The 23,030-nt window shown below is 44.7% G+C and overlaps 1 protein-coding gene across 1 annotated transcript; it reads left to right on the plus strand.

Moving 5' to 3' along the window:
* Positions 1-144: 144 nt before the first annotated feature.
* On the plus strand, positions 145-17,488 carry UBR7 (ubiquitin protein ligase E3 component n-recognin 7). The gene is made up of 11 exons (XM_068991132.1): positions 145-302; positions 2,176-2,309; positions 2,903-2,963; positions 4,070-4,165; positions 5,343-5,396; positions 5,773-5,878; positions 8,020-8,228; positions 8,399-8,548; positions 9,061-9,223; positions 10,791-10,852; positions 15,360-17,488. Exons 1-11 carry the CDS (start codon positions 153-155, stop codon positions 15,450-15,452), a joined length of 1,278 nt encoding a protein of 425 aa, XP_068847233.1. The 5' UTR covers positions 145-152; the 3' UTR covers positions 15,453-17,488.
* The last annotated feature ends 5,542 nt before the right edge of the window (positions 17,489-23,030 follow it).

The following is a 23,030-nucleotide window of genomic DNA, read 5'->3' on the forward strand; positions in this document are numbered from 1 at the left end:
CGTTTGTCGGAAGTCGCTCCTCCCCCTTCCTTCGCTCCCTGTCTTTTGGATTGGTGTCTGGCACCGAGGCCCCGCCTCCTCCGGCCCCGCCCCTCGCGGACGCTTTTCCCGCCTCCGCCGGGGCCGATCGGCGGTCCGGGTGACAGTTGAGGATGGCCGGAGCTGAGGAGCCAGCTGGGCGACATTCGGAGTTGGAGCCCGTGGTATCGTTGGTCGATGTACTTGAGGAGGACGAGGAGCTGGAGAATGAGGCTTGCGCCGTCCTGGGCGGCAGTGACTCGGAGAAGTGCTCCTACTCGCAGGTGGGCGCGCGGCTCGGCCCTTGCCTCCGCTGAACCTCCCTTTCCCCACCCGCCTTACCCTCTCTCTTCCCGCCGGCCGCGGCCGGCACCCTGTGGTGGTCCAGCGCAGGTGTTGGTCGTAGGCTTCCCCATCCCAGGCCCACGTGCCCTTTTACACTTAGTCTTCTGAGCCCCTTCTAACCTGTGGCCAGCAGGACGCCCCTCCTTTCTCGATTTTCCTCTGTCAGGCCCCCGACGTTTCTCCGGTTTTGGCCCCGGAGCAGCTGCTCTTTCCTTCCTTCCTCGTCTCTTCTCTGTGCCCCGGCCGCTTTTCACCAAACCAACCCCGTGACCTTTCACATCCTGAGTATCTTTGTCAGTACTTTTCCCATCCTCAGAGTATTTGCTGGGTACTAAACGGAAGAGTCAAAGAATGAAAGGAGAGAGCTCTGGGTTTGAAAATCTCTCCGCGTAGGCTGGACTCCTGGACAGCTGGTTCCTCTGCAGTTTAGTTTGACAAGTGCTAGCTGGTTTTTTTTGGCGAGAGACGTCTCTCTGCAGTCGGCCCCCCAGGGGGATAGACCGGAACCCGAACAGCTGGTGGCACTGGCAAAGGAAGGGAGGGGAGGAGAGATGGCATTCGGAAGATGGTGGGAACAAGGACTGGAGGGGGTGTGACGTAGTGTTTGGTGACTCATTCTATGTTTCTAGGTTCAAAAATGGAGAAAGGTGGGTAGAAGAAAACTAATGAGAGATGGTAGTTGATAGGAAGAAGGTTATCTTCCAGGCAGGTGGAGTGGAACACTGCAGGATGGGGAGAGAGACATGGGGTCTTTACGTGGTGTGGCTTGAGATCACAATACCAGTTGTCATCAATGACCAGTTGAGTTTACACTGCAAAGTGGTTAGATTTTTTTTTTTTTAATACACCTGGCTTCAGAGGTATTTAATGTTGGCTGATATTTTAAAACCTTTGGTCGCCACTGGAACAACTTTTTCTCTGTTTGCCTTTTTTAAAAAAGCCTGTAAGTTATTTTTGAAAGGTAGTTAGATTTTTAAAACAGACTTCCTTAAAAAATTTTTTTGTATTGTTGTAAAATATGTGGAAAAGTGGAGAAACCATGTATAAGTCTTGGGAAAGCAAAACTGAAAACACCTGCAGGTACATACCACACAGATCAAGAAATAGAACATTACCAGCATCACAGAAGCTTTTCTGGGACTCCCTTCTTCTCAGAAGATGGCAGCCATTATCAGGATTTGCTTTTCTCTCAACTTTTTATTTTGAAATGTTTAAAGTCTACAGTTAAAATGAAAAAATAATATTATGAACACCTGTGTACCTTCACATATATTCACTTTTTAATATTTTACCACATTTGTTTTATCTTTTACTTCTTCACTGTAATATATTTTGTTTTTGTTTCCTGAACCAGTTGAAAATAAATTTCAGACCATGACACTTCAACTCTAAATATGTCAGCATACATCTTAAAATCAAAGGGATTCATTTAATGCACTGGTTTTCACTTTGGTGGAATCACAAGCATTTTCCAAAATTAAAGTATGATTATTCCTTACATAAGCTTACACACATTCTCCTGTATTTTCATGTGTTAAAATAGTTAAGCAGACCGGTTTATTCACAGCTGACTAAAAATGTTAACTTCTATCACTTTGAGAAAAAGTTATATGAAACGTGTATGAAACCTGCAACAGTGTTTTGGTATTCTATTGTATATGCTTTTTTATTAGTCTCAGTGGCTTTTACAGGAAGATCTTGACCACAGATCATCTGATTTCAGTTATTTCTCAGATCATAGTGTGGGCATTAGGTCGCTCTGCCAGTGTTTCATCAGTTTCCGGTCTTTTTCCATTTTGGGGCTGTCTTTAGGGTTCAGTAAAGAGACAAGCACTGTATGCCTGCAGTACCTGCACTCCAGAGGGAGAAGAACCGGCAGGAATTTGCCTGGCTTGCAGTTACGAATGTCATGGAAGTCATAAACTATTTGAGCTGTACACGAAAAGGTAAACTGGTCAGAGACTGATGCTGGATGCTTTTCAAATGTTTAGATTCTTTTCCAGTTGCACTTTTTTTCTTAATCATGTTTTTGCATTCAGAGTAGTTGTGCCCTGGTAAAATTTAATGCAACTGTTTTATATAATGTAATCGGAAAGAACAGTTTTTCCAGGGGACCTTTTAAAATATAATTATGAGGCGAACTCAGACTACTTCTGCTATCCTTCCACTGTGTGTGTGTGAGATACAGATATTTGTCTTTATGCATGTTAATTTCTTGGAGAAGGAAATGGCAATCCACTCCAGTATTCTTACCTGGAGAATTCCATGGACAGGGGAGCCTGGTGGGCTATGGTCCGTGGGATCTCAAAGAGTCAGACATGACTGGGCACACAGCACACACATGTTAATTTATAGAATTATTAAATCTTTTATTGTAATATGCTTGGGAAGATTGCGGATTGGATACATGAACAACAACCAACTCCAATTTTTAGATCCTAGAAGCTAATTGAAAGGGAAGCAGCTATGATATGAATGTAAAGAGTAGTCTTTAGATTTAGAAGAAAAATTAAAATTGGCTCTTCCTCCTTTCTTTCAGAAATTTTCGTTGTGATTGTGGAAACAGCAAGTTTAAAAATTTGGAATGCAAATTGTTTCCTGTAAGTAACCATAGTAAACGATAAATGCATGAAAAGTAGCTAAGATTTGTATTTGTCCTAGGGGATAAAACCAAGAATTTTCAAAAAGGAAGTTCTATGCTTCTTCTTTGCCAATGGGCAAATCAATGTTAGACTGTACCCCAGTTTTTTATTTGTTGGAAAGCTAAGTAACGTGTTCAGAGCCTACCTATATATTGTAATTAATATGAAAGGTTTTGGGGGTAGTGTTCTAAAGTGATTCAGGTTCAGTTGTGTTGATTGTCCTCATGCTCTAAGGCTTTTTAAAGAAAAGGGTATGACTTTTAAAACAATAAATAAAACTGGGCAATAATGAGCATGGGCTTTTGCAAAAGTTTTTCACTGCTTTTTGGATAATAAAGACTATCTTCTACAATAACTTAAGTGAAATACCAAAAATGAAACAGAAAATAAGGGACTTTACAGTGTGTGAAGTCGCTCAGTCGTATCCAACTCTTTGTGACCCCATGGACTGTAGCCTGTACAGACCCCATGGACTGTAGGCTCCTCCGTCCATGGGATTTTCCAGGCAAGAATACTGGAGTGGGATGCCATTTCCTTCTCCAGAGGATCTTACCCACACAGGGATCGAACCCGGGTCTCCCGCATTGTAAGCAGATGCTTTACCATCTGAGCCACCAGGGAGGTCACTTTACAGTATTCAGTCCTAATTGCTAAAGTTGTCATGCTCTTTCCCTCCTTCAAAGATTATTTTTAGACAACTTCTTTGCCTACTTTTCACCTCCTAGTAATTTGGGGGCTTTGACTATCATAGCTGGGCATTAAGAAATATTTTGAAATTCTAGACCAGTGTCAGCTTCCATAGGTTGATAGTTAATATTTATGATTCATTCTCCCCCAATTGGTACAAAGAAGGTATAGAAAATAAATTCTATTTTTCCCTTGTATCCTGGAGAAAGTATTACTTATAAAGTAATAAATTTTTTCCTTTGTACTTTGAAGACTAGCTTCCAGGGGAGGGAGGGGGTACAGATATTTAGTGCACAAATTTATTGAATGCATAAATTCCATGATGCATGAAATCATAAAGTTAGGCCATGTTTTATATTGAAATTAATATCTTTCAGGACAAAGCAAAAATAAATTCTGGCAATAAGTACAATGACAACTTTTTTGGATTGTACTGCATTTGCAAGAGACCTTACCCTGATCCTGAAGATGAGGTAAGAGATTTGGAGGTCAGCACCAGGACTGTGTCATCTCCAGCCTTCACTTCCCAGCCTCTTGTCATATTTGGCCCTTTAGCTGTTCAGCAGAGATTCGAGGATTGTGAAAGTATTCTAGATTTATCCCTTCTTATGACTCTGACCTGAAGCTACCAGTAGTACAGAGCCCAACTATTTTTCTCTTTCTTACATCATGAGAAATTCTGGACAGGACTTTATCAAGGCCAGAACTTTTTTCCTTCTCCCCTCTCTTTGCCTGCCTGTTTGCTCCTTTTCTCTGAATACTTTCCAGAAAATGACCTTCAACTTCTCGCATTCCTGCAAGGAAAGAAAATAGGGTGTACAAACTGGATTCGCTTAAAAACTTCAATTAGAGGTGTATGCAAAATTTTAAAAGAATTGTTGTTCTTCCTCATTCCTGTACCTTCTTACCTCCCAGACATAACCACTGTTAACACTTTTGGTGTATATATTTTTAGACCTTTTTCTGTGCACATATAAGTGAGTGAATGTGTGCTTTAATTTCTAGTTTCCTTTTCTTTTGACAAAGGCAAAATTCTATAATTCACTGTGCAACTTGCTACAATTCACATTACCTCCCTGGGCCTGGGTTTATGTGTGAAATGAAAATATATTACTTATTCATAAAGTTTTGTGGGAATCAGATAGTAAGTAACTGATAGGAAAGTTTTGATAATTACTCACAAAGTGCTTATCTCAGTGTAATCCTTTTATAACCCCAGTTCATGGGGAAAGAACTTCTTTGACCCTTTGAATTGCTGTTTCTCCCTGTCTCCTTGACTTTTTGCATATGGTTAGTGACCCACTCCAGTGTTCTTGCCTGGAGAATCCCAGGGATGGTGGAGCCTGGTGGGCTGCTATCTGTGGGGTCGCACAGAGTTGGACACGACTGAAGTGACTTAGCAGCAGCAGCAGTGGCCTTACAGAATTGGTAGAGAATTATTTAATATCTGATTCTAATGTGTGCCAGATTTACTTTGAAATTCCGGAGTTCATTGTCAGTCAGTTCAGTTGCTAAGTCATGTCTGACTCTGCAACCCCATGGACTTCAGTACACCGGGCTTCCCTGGAGAAGTGAATGGCTGTGTTCTTGTCTTGAGAACCCCATGAATTCACTGTAACCATTAACAAACAAATTGCTTTTCTATGTTAGATTCCAGATGAGATGATCCAGTGTATAGTCTGTGAAGATTGGTTCCATGGAAGGGTAAGGAGAGCTTTGACCTTTTAAACCCATTGTCTTTACAAAAAAGAAAAGATCTTGTCTCTTTTTTTTTTTTTTTTAATATTTATTTATTTGGCTGAGTCTGATCTTAGTTGTGGCATATGGAATCTAGTTTCCTAACCAGGGACTGAACTGAAGCCCTTGGCATTGGAAACACAGAGTCTTAGCCACTGGGTCACCAGGGAAGTCCCCAAAAGATCTTGTCTTTTGGAATTAAATTATATTTCACATTATCACTGCTCTTCTAAAAAATACTACAGATATGATCAATGTACTGTTGCAATATTTTATAAAATAATGAACTTTTTGGACAACTTGGTGATCACAAGGAAAATAACTTGGTTTTCTGTGTTCACAGCATCTTGGCGCCATTCCTCCTGAGAGTGGGGATTTCCAAGAGATGGTGTGCCAGGCTTGTATGAAGCGCTGTTCTTTCTTGTGGGCTTATGCTGCACAGCTGGCAGGTAAGAGTCTCTGTGGAGTTGGCATGCCTCCAACCTGGGCCACAATACAAATCAGTACAATTTGTTCAGTATCTAAGTTTTAGCTACTATGTTTTTCACTGTGTACTTTTCCTTTATTTTATGAGGGGAATGGCTAACAAACAATGCTGTGATAGTTTCAGGTAAACAGCAAAGGGACTCAGCCATACATATACATGTGTCCATTCTTCCTCAAACTCTCCTCCCATCCAGGCTGCCACATAACATTGGACAGAGTTCCATTTTTAAGAGACTCTGTGGTGTAGAAGAAAGTACAAGATCTGTTCCTTCTCCACAAGGTGCTTATAGATAGATTGGGAGACTGCCAAGAACCAATTTGTACTTAAATGGCATAATGCAGATTATGGATGAGACCAGAATTGGAGAAAATGGAGAAAGCAGTTTTTAAGGGGATTTTGGAAGATAACAGAACCCAAACAAGTTGTTCTTAAATATAAAACATGCTATTGGTCGAGGAGGAGGTGGTGACAGTTTGTCATCTAATGCTTTTACTATACTTAAGAAATTGACCCCAAACCACTAATTAGTAATGAATGTTCTTAAGTATGAAATATTTTCAGTTCAGTTCAGTCGCTCAGTCGTGTCCGACTCTTTGCGACCCCATGAATTGCAGCACGCCAGGCCTCCCTGTCCATCACCAACTCCCGGAGTTCACCCAGACTCAGGTCCATCGAGTCAGTGATGCCATCCAGCTATCTCATCCTCGGTCGTCCCCTTCTCCTCCTGCCCCCAATCCCTGCCAGCATCAGAGTCTTTTCCAGTGAGTCAACTCTTCACATGAGGTGGCCAAAGTACTGAAATACTTTATTTTACTCTTAATGTTATATGTGTTTATTTTTTAAATGGTAGTAATTCATAGTATCTGTTCTGGCCTCATAATTTCTTGCCCTTCTCACCTTTAGCGAACACTTCACCATACAAACCTCGAGCAGCATCCTATGTTTTTGTTTTGTCTCCAAGTTCTTGTACTTGGTGTGTCCTCTTTCTGTTCATATGCTTTGTATGTGTGTTTTTTAAAAAATTTATTTATTTTTAATTGAAGGATAATTACTTTATAATTACCGTGTTGGTTTCTACCATACATCAGCACAAATCAACCTGTTCATATCCTTTTCAATTACGTCTCACTTTCGGCTGGACCTGAATCTTTTTCTCATTCACTGGATTTTCTTAACCCTTCCCCTCTGCCCCTTTTTCATTTCCTTCCCTGTCAGCAGATGGCCTCATTTCCTAATAAACTGAAAAGCCATCCTCCAGTGTGAGTTCCCTTGTCATTTCTCTGCTCTCTGTCATTTCTGTCTCTGCAAGCATCCTTTCTAATTTCCTCCTCGCATAAAGAAAAGCTGTTGTTTTTGCAAAACTACCCTTCTCCTGTGTTTGCAGCTAAATCTCTTCCTATTGCCTCTTGCTTCTTTGGTGTCCCTGGGTCTTTAACATCTATAGTATTTTCCTTTCTCATTTACATATAAAATGTTTAAGGTAGTGATGGATATATTTTTTTTTAGCTCTTTTTTCCAGATGGTTTTTTTTTTTTTTTCTGTTCTTGGTTCACATTTTGTTTTTCACTAGAGTGTAATTACTTGACAATGTTGTGTTAATTTCTGCTGCACAGTGAAGTGAATCAGCTCTTGAGAGGCTCTACAGTGTCTGTTGCACATGCATGCGTACTCAGTTGCTCAGTCATGTGACCCCACAGACTGTAGCCTGCCAGGCTTTGTTCATGGGCTTTTCCAGGCAAGAATATTGAAGTGGGTTGCCAGTTCCTCCTCCAGGGGATCTTCCTGACCCAGGAATTGAATCTGCATCTCCTGCATCTCGTGCATTGGCAGACAGATTCTCTACCACTGAGCCACATATATCCCTTCCCTCTTGAACCCACCCTTCCCACCAGTGATGGATATTTTTAAATTTTCTGTTATTTGACACTTTAGAATAGGCAGGCGTAACCTAAAAAAGTGTTATTTCCTTTCTCATTATTCCAGAGATTAAGGTTAACTCTCTCCTTTTCCAGATTCTGAAGTATTTTTTAATCAAACTAAGTGATTTCATTGTCTCACTGGTGTGGATATGTGTGTGTATGTGTGTTTTCATTGAATCTACAGTAACCAAAGTAACTACTGAAGATGATGGGTTGGTGCTGAATGTTGATGGAGTAGGTGATCAAGAAGTTATCAAAACTGAAAATGGAGCTCATCAAGATAATGCCCTTGAAGAGGATGTTCCAGAACATGGAAAGGCTATTGTGAAGGAAGTTAAAGCAGAGCAGACAAACGAACCATGTACCAGCTCTAGTTCTGAATCTGATCTCCAGGTAACAAAATGAAATCTGAGCTGTAAAATAAAACTTAAGCAAAATTAATTCTGTAAGCTATGTAGCTTTGGATTTCAGTTGTACCTTTTGCCTAAAAGAAATCCTTTTACAAAATCTAAACTTTGAAAACGATGATAGTTTAAAATACACACTTCAAAACTTAATTTCAGAAAGCATTTCAGAATCAGCGTCTCAACACAGAATCACAGTCTGGCTGCAAACTTCAGGAGCTTAAAGTTAAGCAGTTTATAAAGAAAGACACTGCCACCTATTGGCCCCTGAACTGGCGTAGCAAGTTGTGTACCTGCAAAGACTGTATGGTAAGTACCAGATCATGTTCAACATTAAGTGTTTTGTGGACAGATGCCTAAAATAAGAACACCTGGAAAGTTTATTTATGAAATTGATATTAGAGTATAGGGAACGTAAGTTTTTTTTTAATGTTAAGCAAATTTATGAATTAGTGTTTGCAGTCTGAATGTTTATGGAAGCAATTAAGAATGATGCAATACTTCTTATTTACTTATCTTCATTTCAGTGGGAAATAGCTTTTCTATATCATAGAATTACTTGGAAACACAAACTTCTTGAAAGTTACAGTAAGTTGGTTTTTAAATAAAAATCTCTTAGATCATGCAGTATCCACTTGAAGTTGGGAGATTTCTAAGAGAAATTTGGGCAGAAAGAATAAATCCTTCAAGCAACTCTGCTGAAAGGCTGGGGTTTTTCTGGATATTAGAAAACTTAAACAAATTTTTGGTGATTCTCATGAGATTGACTTTCTGAGAATGACATACAGTTCTAATGGGGAAACTGGTTTTATTTTTTAAAGAAAATGTATGGCGATCTAGATGTCCTGTTCCTGACAGATGAGTATGACACAGTCCTGGCTTATGAAAACAAAGGCAAGGTTGACCAGGCAACTGACAGGAGAGACCCTCTAATGGACACCCTTAATAGCATGAACAGAGTCCAGCAAGTGGAACTTATTTGTGGTAAATATTGTTTGTGAAAATTCATAAAGTTCATGAAGTTTCCTTCACCATTAAAAAATTATATAGAAGGAGAACAACTAAAAATGGTTTAAATTTGGAATTGTATAGTAAGCCTCACTTATACTTGCTTGATTGTAACATTGCTGAGTATTTAGCTACCATTTCCATTGAGTCAGGGTTAAATGCTAGAATAATTGCATGCTTGAGAAACCATAACATGCTGTTTTGATTAAGGGTAGATGTGTAAGTATAGAATAAGAAGAAATCAATTTCTTTTTCCATTCATTGAAACAATTTTCATTGAACATTACATGCCATCTTTTTGACAGTTGTTGAGATGCTTCAGTGGTTCACAGGAAACCCACTAGAAGGGAAAATATTCCCAAACCCTTAATTGCAGGCTTTTACATTTTTTCCCCCAGCATGCCCAACTTATTTTTGTGATTTCTGTCCTAGACAGTTTCTACTCAGATGCCACCACTTTTGTACCCCTTTTTTGACAATGGTTATTTCTGTCTTGCGCATGTAACTATTTGATTAATTTCCTTTTGCCTTTATTAGACTAAAAGCTTTTTGGGGATAGAGTATATAACTTGAGGGATATAACCCTCAAGTTTCCATGTACATAATACAAATTGTTAAGTGAGATGAATTTTAAAACTTAATGTTTGACAAGTCCAAGGTACTTTAGCACTAGAATTACAGATGGGAAACCTTTTAAAAAATTCTCAGCTGTAGCAACAGATTTTATTTTCTTGGGCTCCAGAATCACTGCAGACAGTGTCTGTGGCCACAGAATTAAAAGACGCTTGCTCCTTGGCAGAAAAGCTATGACAAATCTAGACAACATATTTCAAAGTGGAGACTTGACTTTGCTGACAAAGGCCCAAAGCTATGGTTTTTCCAGTAGTCATGTATGAATGTGAGAGTTAGACCATAAAGCAGGCTGAGTGCCAAAGAATTGATGCTTTCGAATCATGGTGCTGGAGAAGACTTGAGAATCCCTTGGACTGTGAGGAGATCAACTAGTCAATCCTAAAGGAAATCAACCCTGAATATTCATTGGGAGGACTGATGCTGAAGCTGAAGCTCCAGTACTTTGGCCAGCTGATGCAAAGAGCCAACTCATTGGAAAAGACCCTGATGCTAGGAAAGATTGAGGGCAAGAGGAGAGGGGGCAACAGAGGATGAGATGGTTGGATGGCATCACTGACTCAATGGACATGAGTTTGATCAAGCTTCAGAAGATAGTGAAGGACAGGGAAGCCTGCCATGCTGTAGTTCATGGGGTTGCAAAGGGTTGGATAAGCCATAGCGACTAAACAACAGTCTTTTTGGGAGTGGGAGTATCTGTTCCTCGCGGGTTTATTTAATGAAAAAGGGTTCCCAGATGTCAGAGTGAGGGAATTGGGGAGAAATTGAGAACAAATTTCTATGTAGATTTCACTTGAAAAAAAATAGATAAACTACTAAAATACTCAAATATTAATGGTCAGGGAATCTTTTGTTCCTAAATGCAAATGGATTGTCTGAAGTCTGTGTCCTTTGCTTTGCTGTTTTGATTTAGAATACAATGACTTGAAGACTGAACTTAAAGACTATCTCAAGAGATTTGCTGATGAAGGCACAGTAAGTAGAGTTAACGAATTTTAATCATAGCCCTGTATGTTTTGAATAAAGTTTCTTTTTTTTTTTGAAGTGCAGTTGATTTACGGTTTTGTTACTTTCAAGTGTACAGCATAATAATTCAATATTTTTATAGGTTATACTCCTTTTAAAATCATTATAAAATATTAGCTATATTCCCTTGGTGTGCGTGTTTGTGTGTATATATATACAATATCTTTTTTAGCCGTTCATCTCTTGATGGACATTTAAGTTGCTTCCATATCTTGGTTATTAGAAGTAATGCTGCTCTGAACATTGGGGTACATGTATCTTTTTGAATTAGTGTTTTTGTTTTCTTTGTATATATACCTGTGTGCTGTGCTGTGCTGAGTTGCTCAGTCATGTCCAACTCTTTGAGACCCCATGGACTGTAGCTGGCCAGGCTCCTCTGTCTCTGGGGATTCTCCAGGCAAGAATACTGGAGAGGGTTGCCATGCCCTTCTCCAGGGCATCTTCCCAACCCAGGTATTAAACCCAGGTCTTCCGCATTGCAGGCAGATTCTTTACTGTCCTGGATATATACCTAGAAGTAATTAACTGGATCATATGGTGGTTCTGTTTCTTTTTTTGAGGGGCCTTCATACTATTTTCCATATTTCATTTTCTCTGATGAAAAAGATGACTGAGAGTGTAGTACAGGTAGAGGGAAGGGAGATGAATAGTAGCGGAACACCACCAGACTAGCCACATTAGGAGTCCTGCCCAAGCCTCCAGATGAGGGATGGAATAGTCACCCAGGATCTTGAGAGAGCAGTGGTAGCTTAGGAGGGGCCATTGGATTGGCCATACTGATTCTCCCAGTCCTGATCATCCAGCAGGATTTCTTGGAGGAGGAAGCAAAAATGACCAGTCAGGAAAAAAATTTAAGCCAGACCTCTTTTCTGTGATTTGGGGTTCTATAGTTTAGAATAAAACAACTTGATAATTGGGGGCTAAAATATTTGTCTTGCTGGTTAGGACAGTCTAACAACTTTTAAGAGTGACACTAACTCTATAATGTGTAATCTTTTTTTTTTTAAATTCATTTATTTATTGATTTGGTTCTGTCAGTCTGAGTTGTACTTTTGTCTAGTTTCAGCACGTGGGCTTAGATGCCCACCTGGGCATGTGGATCTAGTTCCTTGACCAGGGATCAAACCCACATACCCTGCACTGGAAGGTGAATTCCTAACCACTGGACCAGTAGGGGAGTCCCTACAGTGTCTAATCTTGTGAAATAGTTCTCCAGATGAATTTTCAAATACTTCCTAGCTCTTTACAACTCATATGTGTTTATGATGGAATTTTTTTCTAAAATACTTTTCTATCTTCGAAAGGGAGATATAAAATAAAACTTAACTTTTCTCTTCATGGCCTACAGCTGTCCTTCTGGACAGTAAATGTTCTGCTCTGCTACTGCCAGACAGACTAACGAAGTCAGACCTGGATCTGACAGACACTTAGGACATGCCCTGAGACTTGCTTTCTTGGGAGAAGTCTTTGCAGGCCGACCGCTTTCTCATCACTGTGGGAAGGACTTGTAGCTGCCTGGATAGCTGGCACTGCTGCCTTGTGGCAAAATGAATTGTGGAGTCTGGGGGTAAAGAGCCTTCTGAAATGGTTTGCTCATTTTTAGAGAATGTTCCTCGTTGTCACTGTTTATGTCCTTTTGTTTCCCAGCAGCTCTTAACTGTCAGTTATTCTCATTTCTGTTGCAGAGGCTGTCCTCTGCTTAATGTGGCCTCCGCCTTCTCTCACCGGCACTGCAAGCGTCCACGGGTGTAACTGTTTTAAGCTCTGCACTGTTAGTGGCCATTCCAGGTCTCCCAGCTGTGTCAGTCAGCAGTGTCGGAGCGTGCACTTGTGCTTCTCCTTCTGTGTAGTGTGTGGTTGCTGTGCTCATTATTGATTTTGTTTCACACACGCTTAAAATTACACACAAGAAAAAAGTAGGTGTGGTGTCTTTTGTTTTTCACATTTGAAACAACTTTATCCAGAGTATTCACACGTGTCTTCAACATATGGATCTTTGTTATCACTGGAGCCATTCTTAATGAGTCTGAGGTAATTTTTAAATCCTATGTGATGATTTGAAAGACAGAAAAATTCTTTATTGTTTGTTTTCATATTACTAACTAGATCTTTACAAACACCTTAAGTTGTCATAAAGCTTGTCTGCTTTGGTTGTGTTTGTCCATAATATGGTCTATTTTTTGTTTGTTTCCTTTTTTTTCTTTTTCTTTTTCATAATAAGGTCTAGATATTGTCAAATAATGGCCTGCCCTTTATTTAATGTTTGTGTCTGACTTAAAAAAGAAACTTAGAAACTACACATTTTCTGAGACAAACCAATAAAATGATTTTATTATTGGACCCAAGTATTTTTAAGGCTTCTCCAGTGGCTCAGCAGTAAAGAACTGGCCTGCCAATATAGGAGATGTAGGTTCGATCCTTGGGTCAGGAAGATCCTCTGGAGAAGGAAATGGCAACCCACTCCAGTATTCTTGCCTGGAGAATCCCATGGACAGAGGAGCCTGGCAGTACACAGTCCGTGGTGTCGCAGAAGAGTTGGACACAACTTAGTGCCTTACTAAACATATTCTTTAACATTTCTACTGTTTCTGTTGGCTGTGACCATTTGAGGAGGTCTGGAAACTAAAAATGACACACGCTATAGTTTGTGGGCTCTTATGTCTCCTCCTACTGTATCCTTGCCAGAGAAATGGTTGCCTTGCCTTGCCTTTCAGTGTTTAATATCTGTGATCCAAGCGAGGGACAGAGGCTTCACGTTGGAACTCCCTAGCATCCTACCTGTTAGCGTTTATAAGTGGACATTGCCAAGCCCAGCAGCTCAGCACTCTGAGCCGCGGTGACCTCAGTGTGTGTTGGCCGTCTCCATCCTGAGTCTGTGAGGGCTTCTCATTCCCACTGGTTGACCTCCAGCTTATTCTCAGTGCCCGTGAGGCCAGCGTCAGCTACCAGTCTGGTAGAATACTGACAAAATGTGAACTTCTTTCAAGGATTAGTCAGTATCTTACCCCAGTGAGTTATTCAGGTTGGCTTTGCCTCTTGGGGATGTTTGTGCTCTCACTCCTGGGGAGAGGAGAAGGAAGTTTTCACTTTACACGCAAGTATTTGTCTTCTCTTTTCCTTCTCTTTCTCCTCCTTGGTCCCTGCATTCCAGTGCTTGCTTTTTCTCTTTTCCTCTCCATACTCCACCTTTATTTCCTCATGATAATAAGAATGTTACAGAATTAAAAATCATGTTGGTAACAGTGTGCTGCCTTTGTAATTACACATCTCATCAGGGCTTCCCTGGAGTCCAGCGGTCTGAAAGCAGGAGACACGGGTCCATCCCTGGTCCATCCCTGGTCAGTCGAGGAACTAGGATCCTGGTCAATAAGTAATAAAAAGCAAGACCCACAGCAACAAACCTGTCAATTGTGGCACAAACTCCCTCTTGGAGTAAGCAGGAACTCCTTCCGGGTCATCCCGGTTTACTTTTTTAATCCATATTCCCCCTTATTTCCTTAGTTTTAATGTTCTATTTTGCTGATAATCATAAACACTTTTGTGTGATGTCCTAATCCTTTTTCCAATAAAATTCAAGATAAATTTCTCATTGTTATTGTATAACATGGATATTCCATTGACTTGAAAGTACTGCTTCCATAGTTTTTGCCAATTATTTTTCTGTTTATATAGCAAATGTCTTTAATTTTGGATTCCTCCTTTTTTTTTTTTTTTTTAGTATAGAGGAGAGATCACAAGTGTCAAAAAAGCCATCTTTGTTTGCTGGGGTGCTTGTGCAGAACTGAGGGACATTCCCAGGACAGCCGTGTCTCGAGGGAGCACAGTGTCCTCAAGGAGACCTTGGGGCCTCAGTGTTCATGCTGGTTCTGTCACTTCTCTTTTCAGCTGACAGTATTCATAGAGAGCCTACTCTGTGCTAGGCAGGGCTTTCACAGGCATTACATCTCATCTGCTCTTCAAATGGTCCTGTTAGATGGGTACTGCTTTCATCTCTCCCTTTAAAAAAAAAAATTTATGTATTTGGCTGCATTGGATCTCAGTTGCATTATGCAGGATCTTTCCTTGCTGTGCACAAGCTCTCTAGCTGTGGTGTTCGGGCCTAGTGCTGGACAGTATGTGGAGTCTTAGTTCCTTGGCCAGGGATTGAACCCACATCCCCTGCACTGCAAGACAGATCCCTAACCTACCGGACCACATGGAAGTCCCCCTTTTGTCTCATTTCAATGAGGAACCCAAAGGTGGCGGTGGACCCCACACTCGGCACCAGTGTGCTATGTGCTTACTATGAGACCCTGACCCAGCCAGTCTGAGCCTGGATGAGCGCGTCTGTGCAGCAGAGAGAGGATAACTAGGCACTGAAATAACCCTCATCACCAATGTTGTTGGACTTGACTGTGACTGTTACGGCTCTTCTGTAATGTGGCTGCCTTTCCTAATCTTTGCTTTCTATCCACAGGTGGTTAAGAGAGAGGACATCCAGCAGTTCTTTGAAGAATTTCAGTCAAAAAAGAGAAGAAGAGTGGACGGGATGCAGTATTATTGCAGCTAGAGAGGAGTGCGGCGCCTTCTATCCAGGCGGGGGAAGACCCACTTCCTGTTCCAGGAATAAAAGAGGCCGCCTCCTCCAGCCTTGAGCTTCCTTCACTCTCCTTAACGACAGTAGCCACAATGTTTATGCTGATTTCACAACCAGCATTCTTCTTTCTGACTCAGCTAAATGCAACTCATTCCACAGACTTGAGCTCCCCTACCCCACCCCAGTCTAGCCAGGGTTATTTGTTCAGAACTTTGAAGAAGTTTGATTTGGTTTTGAAAAAGTAAACTTATCTTTTTTTATCCCCCTAATGATTTGTTCTTTTAACTCCCAAGTGTGTCTACTCTGCCGCAGCCTCTGTCTTCCAGGACCTGCTTTGAGGAGCGTTGCAGAAGCCCTCCTGTCAGCTCCACAGGCCCCCTCACCCCTCGGATCGTGGTGCCTTGGGTCAAAGCTTCCTCAAGCCTGGTCTGCTTCCCTCCCTTGTCCCTGTTTCCTGAAGTTTGGTCATGGCCTAGAAGGGACCTCAGAGCTTGCTTCATCTAGGCTGACCCTCCGGAGTTAGCCAGGACTGCAGCTTTTTGGTCTAGATGTTTGTCACAGGCAAGGAGGCTGATGGCAGGATTGAGGAAGCCTACCTTTGTTACAAATTTTACTAATAAATTTAAAGTGGAAATGTCATCCACAAATCTACTGACACTAGAATATTAGAATTTCAGTACTGTAGTGCTCACAGGGCTTCCTGGAGAAAATCTGCCATTATATCAAGACTAGTCCCTCTCTGCTGCCTAGAAAATAGACCGGGTACTACCCTGTGAAATCTTGGTGGTTTACGAAGTCCTCCGAGTTTCTTTATATTATCAGGGATATTCATAAGCATATATTAAGAATAGACCTATTTTGATATTGTTCTGTTAAGAAAATGTTACTAGAAGCCCAGTAAATTATTTCCCCCTTAAATCTGTGCTGAAGAAAAAACATACTGGCTTAGCCTGCTTGTAAGGAGCTGGGCCAGTGAGTGCCCTGTTTTGGGAGAGGCAGACTGGAGGAGATCCCAGACAAGGCCCCAGGCCTCGCAGATAATGAGCTTTAAGTAAAGAATAGTCCCTAATGTCAGTCTGCAGCTGAGTCCCTAATAAGTGTGAGATCTTTTGAAGAACCTCATGGGGTATTGTACAAAAGCCCGTATTTGAGGGGATGTCCTTTCAGTTGGTTTGAAGTGTCTTTAAAGCCCCTCAGTCTGTGTGGAAAACACCTTTCAATAAACAAGAGCCCTCAGCTGCTCTCTCCCTCTGGAGGAGCATGGTCTTTCCTGATGGTAGACAACACACTTTGAGGTGTGTGACTATAAGCATTTGAGGCTTTGGGGCCACAAGTGTATATTAATATTTTTTGTGTGTCCAGCAGTCATAAGTACCCACCGATCCCTCAGTATGGTGAACTCGGCCTATAGAAGGCAAAGGCCTTCAAGAAATAGTACAGTTCATGTTTTTCTGCCTCAGACCTCCTAATTCCAGATCCCCAGGAAGAGTGATGTGTGGAGCGGGAAGATCTCGTGGCCACAGGAGAGGTGTGTGTGCTCTGAGCTGGCCTTGTGGAAGGCTGAAGTGGCCAGGGCCAGAGCTCCGGGCATCTCCGAAAGGGCCGCCACCCCCAGCTTGGGAGCTCTCTGCTCCAAGCCTGAGGATTTTTGAACCCCTCTCTGCAAAGTGATACTAGTTGTATGCCATTATGGCCTGAAAGGCTCTATCATCTCAGGCACATGATTTAACCACCAGAAAGTTCCTTCCTTCTTATGACAGGTCAGGACCAAGTCTCAGCATCCCTGTGCAGCACAAGCAAACCCCCAGTGCTGAAGGGCTTGTTTTAGGAAAGGTACTGTTCCTCTCACGTTAACCAGAAAACCTCTTTTTTTTTTTTTTTAAACCTGTTGTTCACAACTAGTTTTCTTATTGACTGTATTGGACCGTCTCTTCTTGTAGAGACTGATTTTGGCCAACATGTGGCAGTTGATATTAATGCATGTTTTATGCAAAATGAGAATACGATATTACTTTCAAGGAGTTCTGGCATTGTATGTGCGTTTTTGTAGAGTTGTTACTGGACTTATAATTACATACTTAACTCTAATCAGGTTTCTGTAAAAATTTAAATAAATCAATTCAAAATAGTGGCTTTTCAGATGGCTTCTCGTCACATTTAAATGTATACGGCCTCCATTTGCAGATGCAGGAACCATGTGAGTCCACTGCAGCAGCTCCATCCGCTCTGGGGCCTGCTCCAGCGGAGGGGCTGGCTCCAGTCTCCCCAGTACGACTTGGCCTGATCCCAGGACACACACACACCCCCCAGATCTCAGGTCTTGCCAGCAGAGCTCCTTCACACACGGGTGCACACGCATATACACACCCGGCTTTACAACACCTCTGAGGAGTGTGCACACACATGCACAGCTTTGCAACACCTCTGAGGAACACACACACACCCCTGACTTTACAACACCTTCGAGGAACACACACACACAAACTTGGCTTTACAACACCTCTGAGGAACACACATACACACACCCCACTTTACAACACCTCCGAGGAGAGAGAGTCCATAATTTCCTAGGTGAACAGAGAAGAGATGGGTGAGGGTTGTGGTGAATCGCAACGTGCTCAGGTCTTGCCCTATACAGGGGAGAGAGCCAGGAGCCCACAGGCCGGGGGAGAGGTGCGGTCCACCTCCATGGTAGCTATTACTTCAAAAGTAAATGTGAGGACAAACCGAGAAGCCCGTGAAGAGGCCCATCTGTGGCCTTCCCCCAGCTCTTGCTTCCTTGGAAATGATTCACAGTTGCAGTCATCACCTGTGATAAGCGCAGATGAATAAAGTGCTCTCCATAGCCTTGGAATTGCTCTCATCGGTGAACACTCAGGGTTATAGAACCATCCATGCCAGGAAAACAGCACATCTCCCAGCTCCCTGAAAGGACCCTAGTGCAGTAGAAGAAAATTGAAAGAACAACAATCCAAGTGATAACCGGACCTTGGCAGGGAGCTAGTTCAGCTCCCATAGAAGGCGAGTGTGTGCTGTGAACGTGGGAAGCACAGGGGACATGGAAATCAACCCAGCAGAGTCCCCAGGAGCCAGTGAGACTACCTCCCAGTCCGTCCACCTTGAAGCAGCTACCAGACACAAGCCTTGGCCTAAGCGGGCATCCAGGATACAGCCAGACTGGTGCCTCACTTGTGTCTTGGACCACTGGGCACTAGGCGAGTGCTCCTAGGCGAGTGATCCATACTTAGGGTCACAGGACCCTTTGGATGAAGGGACCTGAGAAGCCACCCAGCCTCACCTCTCGGGACAGGGTCCCGTCTCACAGGTGATCCTCACAGAGTCCCGTACTGGTCTCAGCCCCCGGGCCTCCGTGCCTCCAAGCTCTTGGGGCAGCACCAGGTGACATGAGGGCACTCAGCCTTTCTTCTCTCTTGGCTGCCGGCATAAATCCCGTGAGCACCGGGGGCCAGACTCAGGAGGAAGCCAACACGCTGGAAGGCAGAGGAGACAGAATCCAGGCCTTTGGTGTGATTCAGGCACTTCAGCCACTGTCTGAAGCTTGCAGTGTGCAGCTTATGGGCTCCGCTGCAGCAAAGAACACCTCTGCGGTTCTCTAGCATCTTCTCCTGAGCACTGCCCATGACAGAGCTCTCCCTATCACACATGGCACCTGTCCCTTACTCTCCCAGGGCTGGTGACTTTTCCTGTGGAAAAAGTCTGGACACTTCTGGAATTTTCCGTCAGCCTCCCATCCAACGTTTTGTTCTGGTCTTCTCCCAGGGATTCCTAGGTTGTTCCTGGTGGTCTCCAGCCCCTGCTCAGCTTTGTCTCAACTCCCCCCACCTGGAGACTCCCACCTGGGTTTCTCTTCAGCCATCCTTCCTCCTGTGTGGGGCCGGTGCCTCATGCTACTTGCTTTTTCTCACTCACATCCCTACCTTCTGGCTTCCCTCTCTTGCCTCTCTGCCTCAGGCTTCTGGATGCAGCTGAGCTGTAACGAGCCAAAGTGAAACGTTCTACAACTATTGAGTTTCCCCTGGTGGTTCAGCTGCTAAAGAATCCACCTGCAATGCGAGAGACCTGGGTTCGATCCCTGGGTTCGATCCCTGGGTTGGGAAGTTCCCCTGGAGAGGGGAATGGCAGCCTATTCCTGTATTCTGGCCTGGAGAATTCCGTGGACAGAGGAGTCTGGTGGGCTACAGTCCATGGGGCGTCAGAGAGACAGGACTGAGTGCCTAACACACACCCCAACACAACTGTATTAGGTTTTCCAGAGTAACAGAACCAACAGGAGATATTCACACCTACCTCTGTCTACCTAGGTCTATAAAAGAAGGAATTGACTCATGTGATTGTGATCTGCAAGCTGCGTCTGTAAGCTGGAGACCCAGGAAAAGCCAGTGGGGGTGGTTCCAGTCCAAGCCTGAAGGTCTGAGAACCTGGGGAGCTGATGATGTAAGTGTCCCAGTCCTGGAGGAGGCCAGTGTCTGAGTTCAAACAGGCAGAGAGTAAATCCTCTCTCCACATTTTTCTTCTATTCAGGCCTTCAACGGATTGAATGATGCCACCACTCTGGGAGAGGCATCCACATCAGGGGCATCAGTCTACAGGTACAGATGCTAAATGCTCCCCTGGATGCACCAGAATAATGTTTAGCCAGACATCTGGGCACCCCACAGCCCAGTCAAGCTGACACAGAAAATCCGCAGTCACAACAACTGATCCGCCTCTTTGTCTCCTTCCACCCCGAGCAGCGCTTGTGGAGTAAGGAAGGCGGCTGGGGTCTGGAGGGATGAGCCTGTGTGCCGGCTGTCCTTACATCCTCGGGGCTGCAGGTGCCACTCAGGCTGTTCCAGGGGCAAGAGGCCTGCGGAGGCACACAGCCGGGGGTGACCACGTTGGGATCTCAGCACCCCACTCGCAGGGGGATGGGGCTCTCCACCCCATCAGGAAAGCCCACCCCAGCTGGCAGGCCTGGAGCTGTGAATAAAAAGGGGTGGCAGCTGAGGACAGAGACCCTGATGAGAATGACAGACGCACCTTCCCCACCAGTTTCTTCGCAGAGCTGCAGAGTCAACCACGGATTTCATCCCCCGGGTTCTGTTCTTGGTACATCAGCAGGTCACCTAGGTGCCGTGACGGAGGCCCCGGGCTCTCTCTTTCCTGCCCGGCCTTCCCTCCCTTCCGTGACCTCTTTATTATAAATGGAGAGACCCCGCAGTGTGGCTAATATTCAAATCGTTGTTTAATTTGTAACAGCACGCACCCCAGTCAGTAATGATATATTTGTGGGTCTATTTGCTTGGTATCTGTTCTCCCCACTAAACGGTAAATTTTTCGAGGTCAGGGTCCGTCCTTCTGACTTATGGTTAAAGGGCTGGAACGTGGGGCCGCCTGCCCCGCTGTTGGGGCACAGCCACCGGCTGAATGCGCTTGTGCACGTGATCTCATTCTCCTACCCACAGTGGCCCACAGAGTAGGATTGCCTGTCCCCATATTACAGATGTGGAAACTGAGGCGATGAGAAGATGGGGATCCGCATCTCATCAGTGGCGACTCCCGGCTCATTTCACTCCACAGTCCAGCCTCCTTCACTTGGGGGCACTGGAAACAGTTAAGAATCTCGGGGCAGAAATGGTGGAAGATGCTGACAGCTTTTACCTAAATCGTGGTATATTGTGGTTGGCCCTGGGGTAGGAAGGACCCTGACTCTTCTTCTGGGTTTTCTTTTGATAAATTCACTACACGACAGGACTGGATTGTCCTCCAGTGTCTAAACCACTCCAGAGAGGGGTTCCTACGCCTTCCAAGAAACACAACCCCAGTGCAGCGTGCCCAAGCAAGAGGCTAGGGACAGATGGTGACCCTAGAGGGAGAAAGAGGTGCCTCCGCTCACTGGAAGTGTCACAGAGGAGAGAGAATGAGGGACCTGGGGGCAGCCTATTTTGCCCCTGAGGTTGAGCAGCAAGCTGGAGGGCAGCCCCCGTGAGAGGAGGCAAGGGTGGAAAGTGGCTGGGAGCATGGGGACAGTGAGGACTGTGGCTGTAAGACTGTCTTCAGCTGTCCCCCAGAGCTGGCTCCAGATCCAGGAGATGGACATGTCTATTATTTATGGGTTGAATGGCCAGAAAATTGGTGGTAAGGTGAGCAGGTCGAGGAGGCCGACGCCTAGGGAGGCTGGGCTGTTCAGGAGAGAGGGGAGTAAAGAGGTCAGAGGTCCAGAGAAAGCGGGAGGTGGGGGGGCGGGCATCTGGGACGCGGTGGCCTGAGAGCAGGAAGTGAGTTAGGGTTTCGAAGGTGGAGCCTTTTTGGGAACAAGGGCGACGTGGTGGAGCAGGCGGCTGGGGGTAGTCCCGGCTGCTCCCCAGGCTGATGGTCAGGCCTGCGTGGAGAGGCCAACAGTGAGGCTGAGCTGAGGCCCCACGGTGTGACAGGAGGGGCGGGGTGACAGTCACAAGGCTGAGGGTGGGACAGGCAGGTGGGGGAGCTGCAGGGAAACCAGGGTGCCCTACAGGAGGGCGGCCACACACCGCTAACCCTGACCCTTAGGTGTGGGAATGTTCCCAGGAGAGGCCCGCAGGGCTGGTGGGAGGAGGGCTGGGCCTCAGCTGAGGAAAAGGCTGGTGAGGAGGAGATGGCAGGAGTGAGGAGGCCGTTGCAGAGGAAGGGCAGGGGACGAGGTTAGGGGATGGCCGTGGGAATCCAGGGGTGGATCATGGGAGGAGTCCAGGGGTCTGGGCAAGTGACTCGGGAGAGGGGAAACAGCAGGTCCAGGGGGACAGCTGACCCCAGCGCTGCAAAGAGCACAGCACTGGCAAACCCCTGGGCGGAGGGGGGAAGTCAGAGCCCTTGGGCCTCTCCGGGTGCCCCACACCTGGACTGACCAGAAGGTGGGTGGATCTGTCCAGACGTGGAGAAATAACAACAAATGGTTGCAGTTCAGTCACAGAGGGTGGCGAGGTATTTGGTTCATCTGATGGAAGGTTCCAGAAATGGAGGATGTTTAAGGTGAGGGATATCAGCAGGAGAGTGCAAAAGGCAAGAGCTGCCCACAGACCCTCAGAGGAGGCCTGCCAGGGGTATTGAGGAGCTTCTTCACCCCAGAATGGGAAGACAATGCAGCGTGACTCAAGGATTAAGAGGCAAAATGTGAGAAGCCCACACAAGAGCTCAGTGAACTACTGTTGCCCCATTTAAGGATGAGGACACAGGCCTGCAGGGGGGTGGTAGATGGGGTTCAAGCCCTGGTCAGGGAACTAAAAACCTGAACAAACAAACAAACAAAAACCTCACAGGCTGAGGTGGATGAGGTGGCACCCTGGTGATGGTCCCCACCAGACAACCCCCCCTCTGGAACATGAGCCCTTCCTCCCTCGGGATTTCTGGCCTTGGCTTCCTCACTCTCCCACCAGCCAGCGGTGGTCACAAGCATGCTTGGATTAGCGCACTTTGTGGCTGCAGATGTCCACCCAAGGTTACAGACAAGTGATGCCCCCAAATCCGAGGCTCTGCAAGACGTGAGGCTCACCCCGGGGCAGACCTCAGAGGAGG

The sequence above is a fragment of the Capricornis sumatraensis genome, chromosome 19, assembly GCF_032405125.1.
Source record: "Capricornis sumatraensis isolate serow.1 chromosome 19, serow.2, whole genome shotgun sequence".
NCBI lineage: Eukaryota > Metazoa > Chordata > Mammalia > Artiodactyla > Bovidae > Capricornis > Capricornis sumatraensis.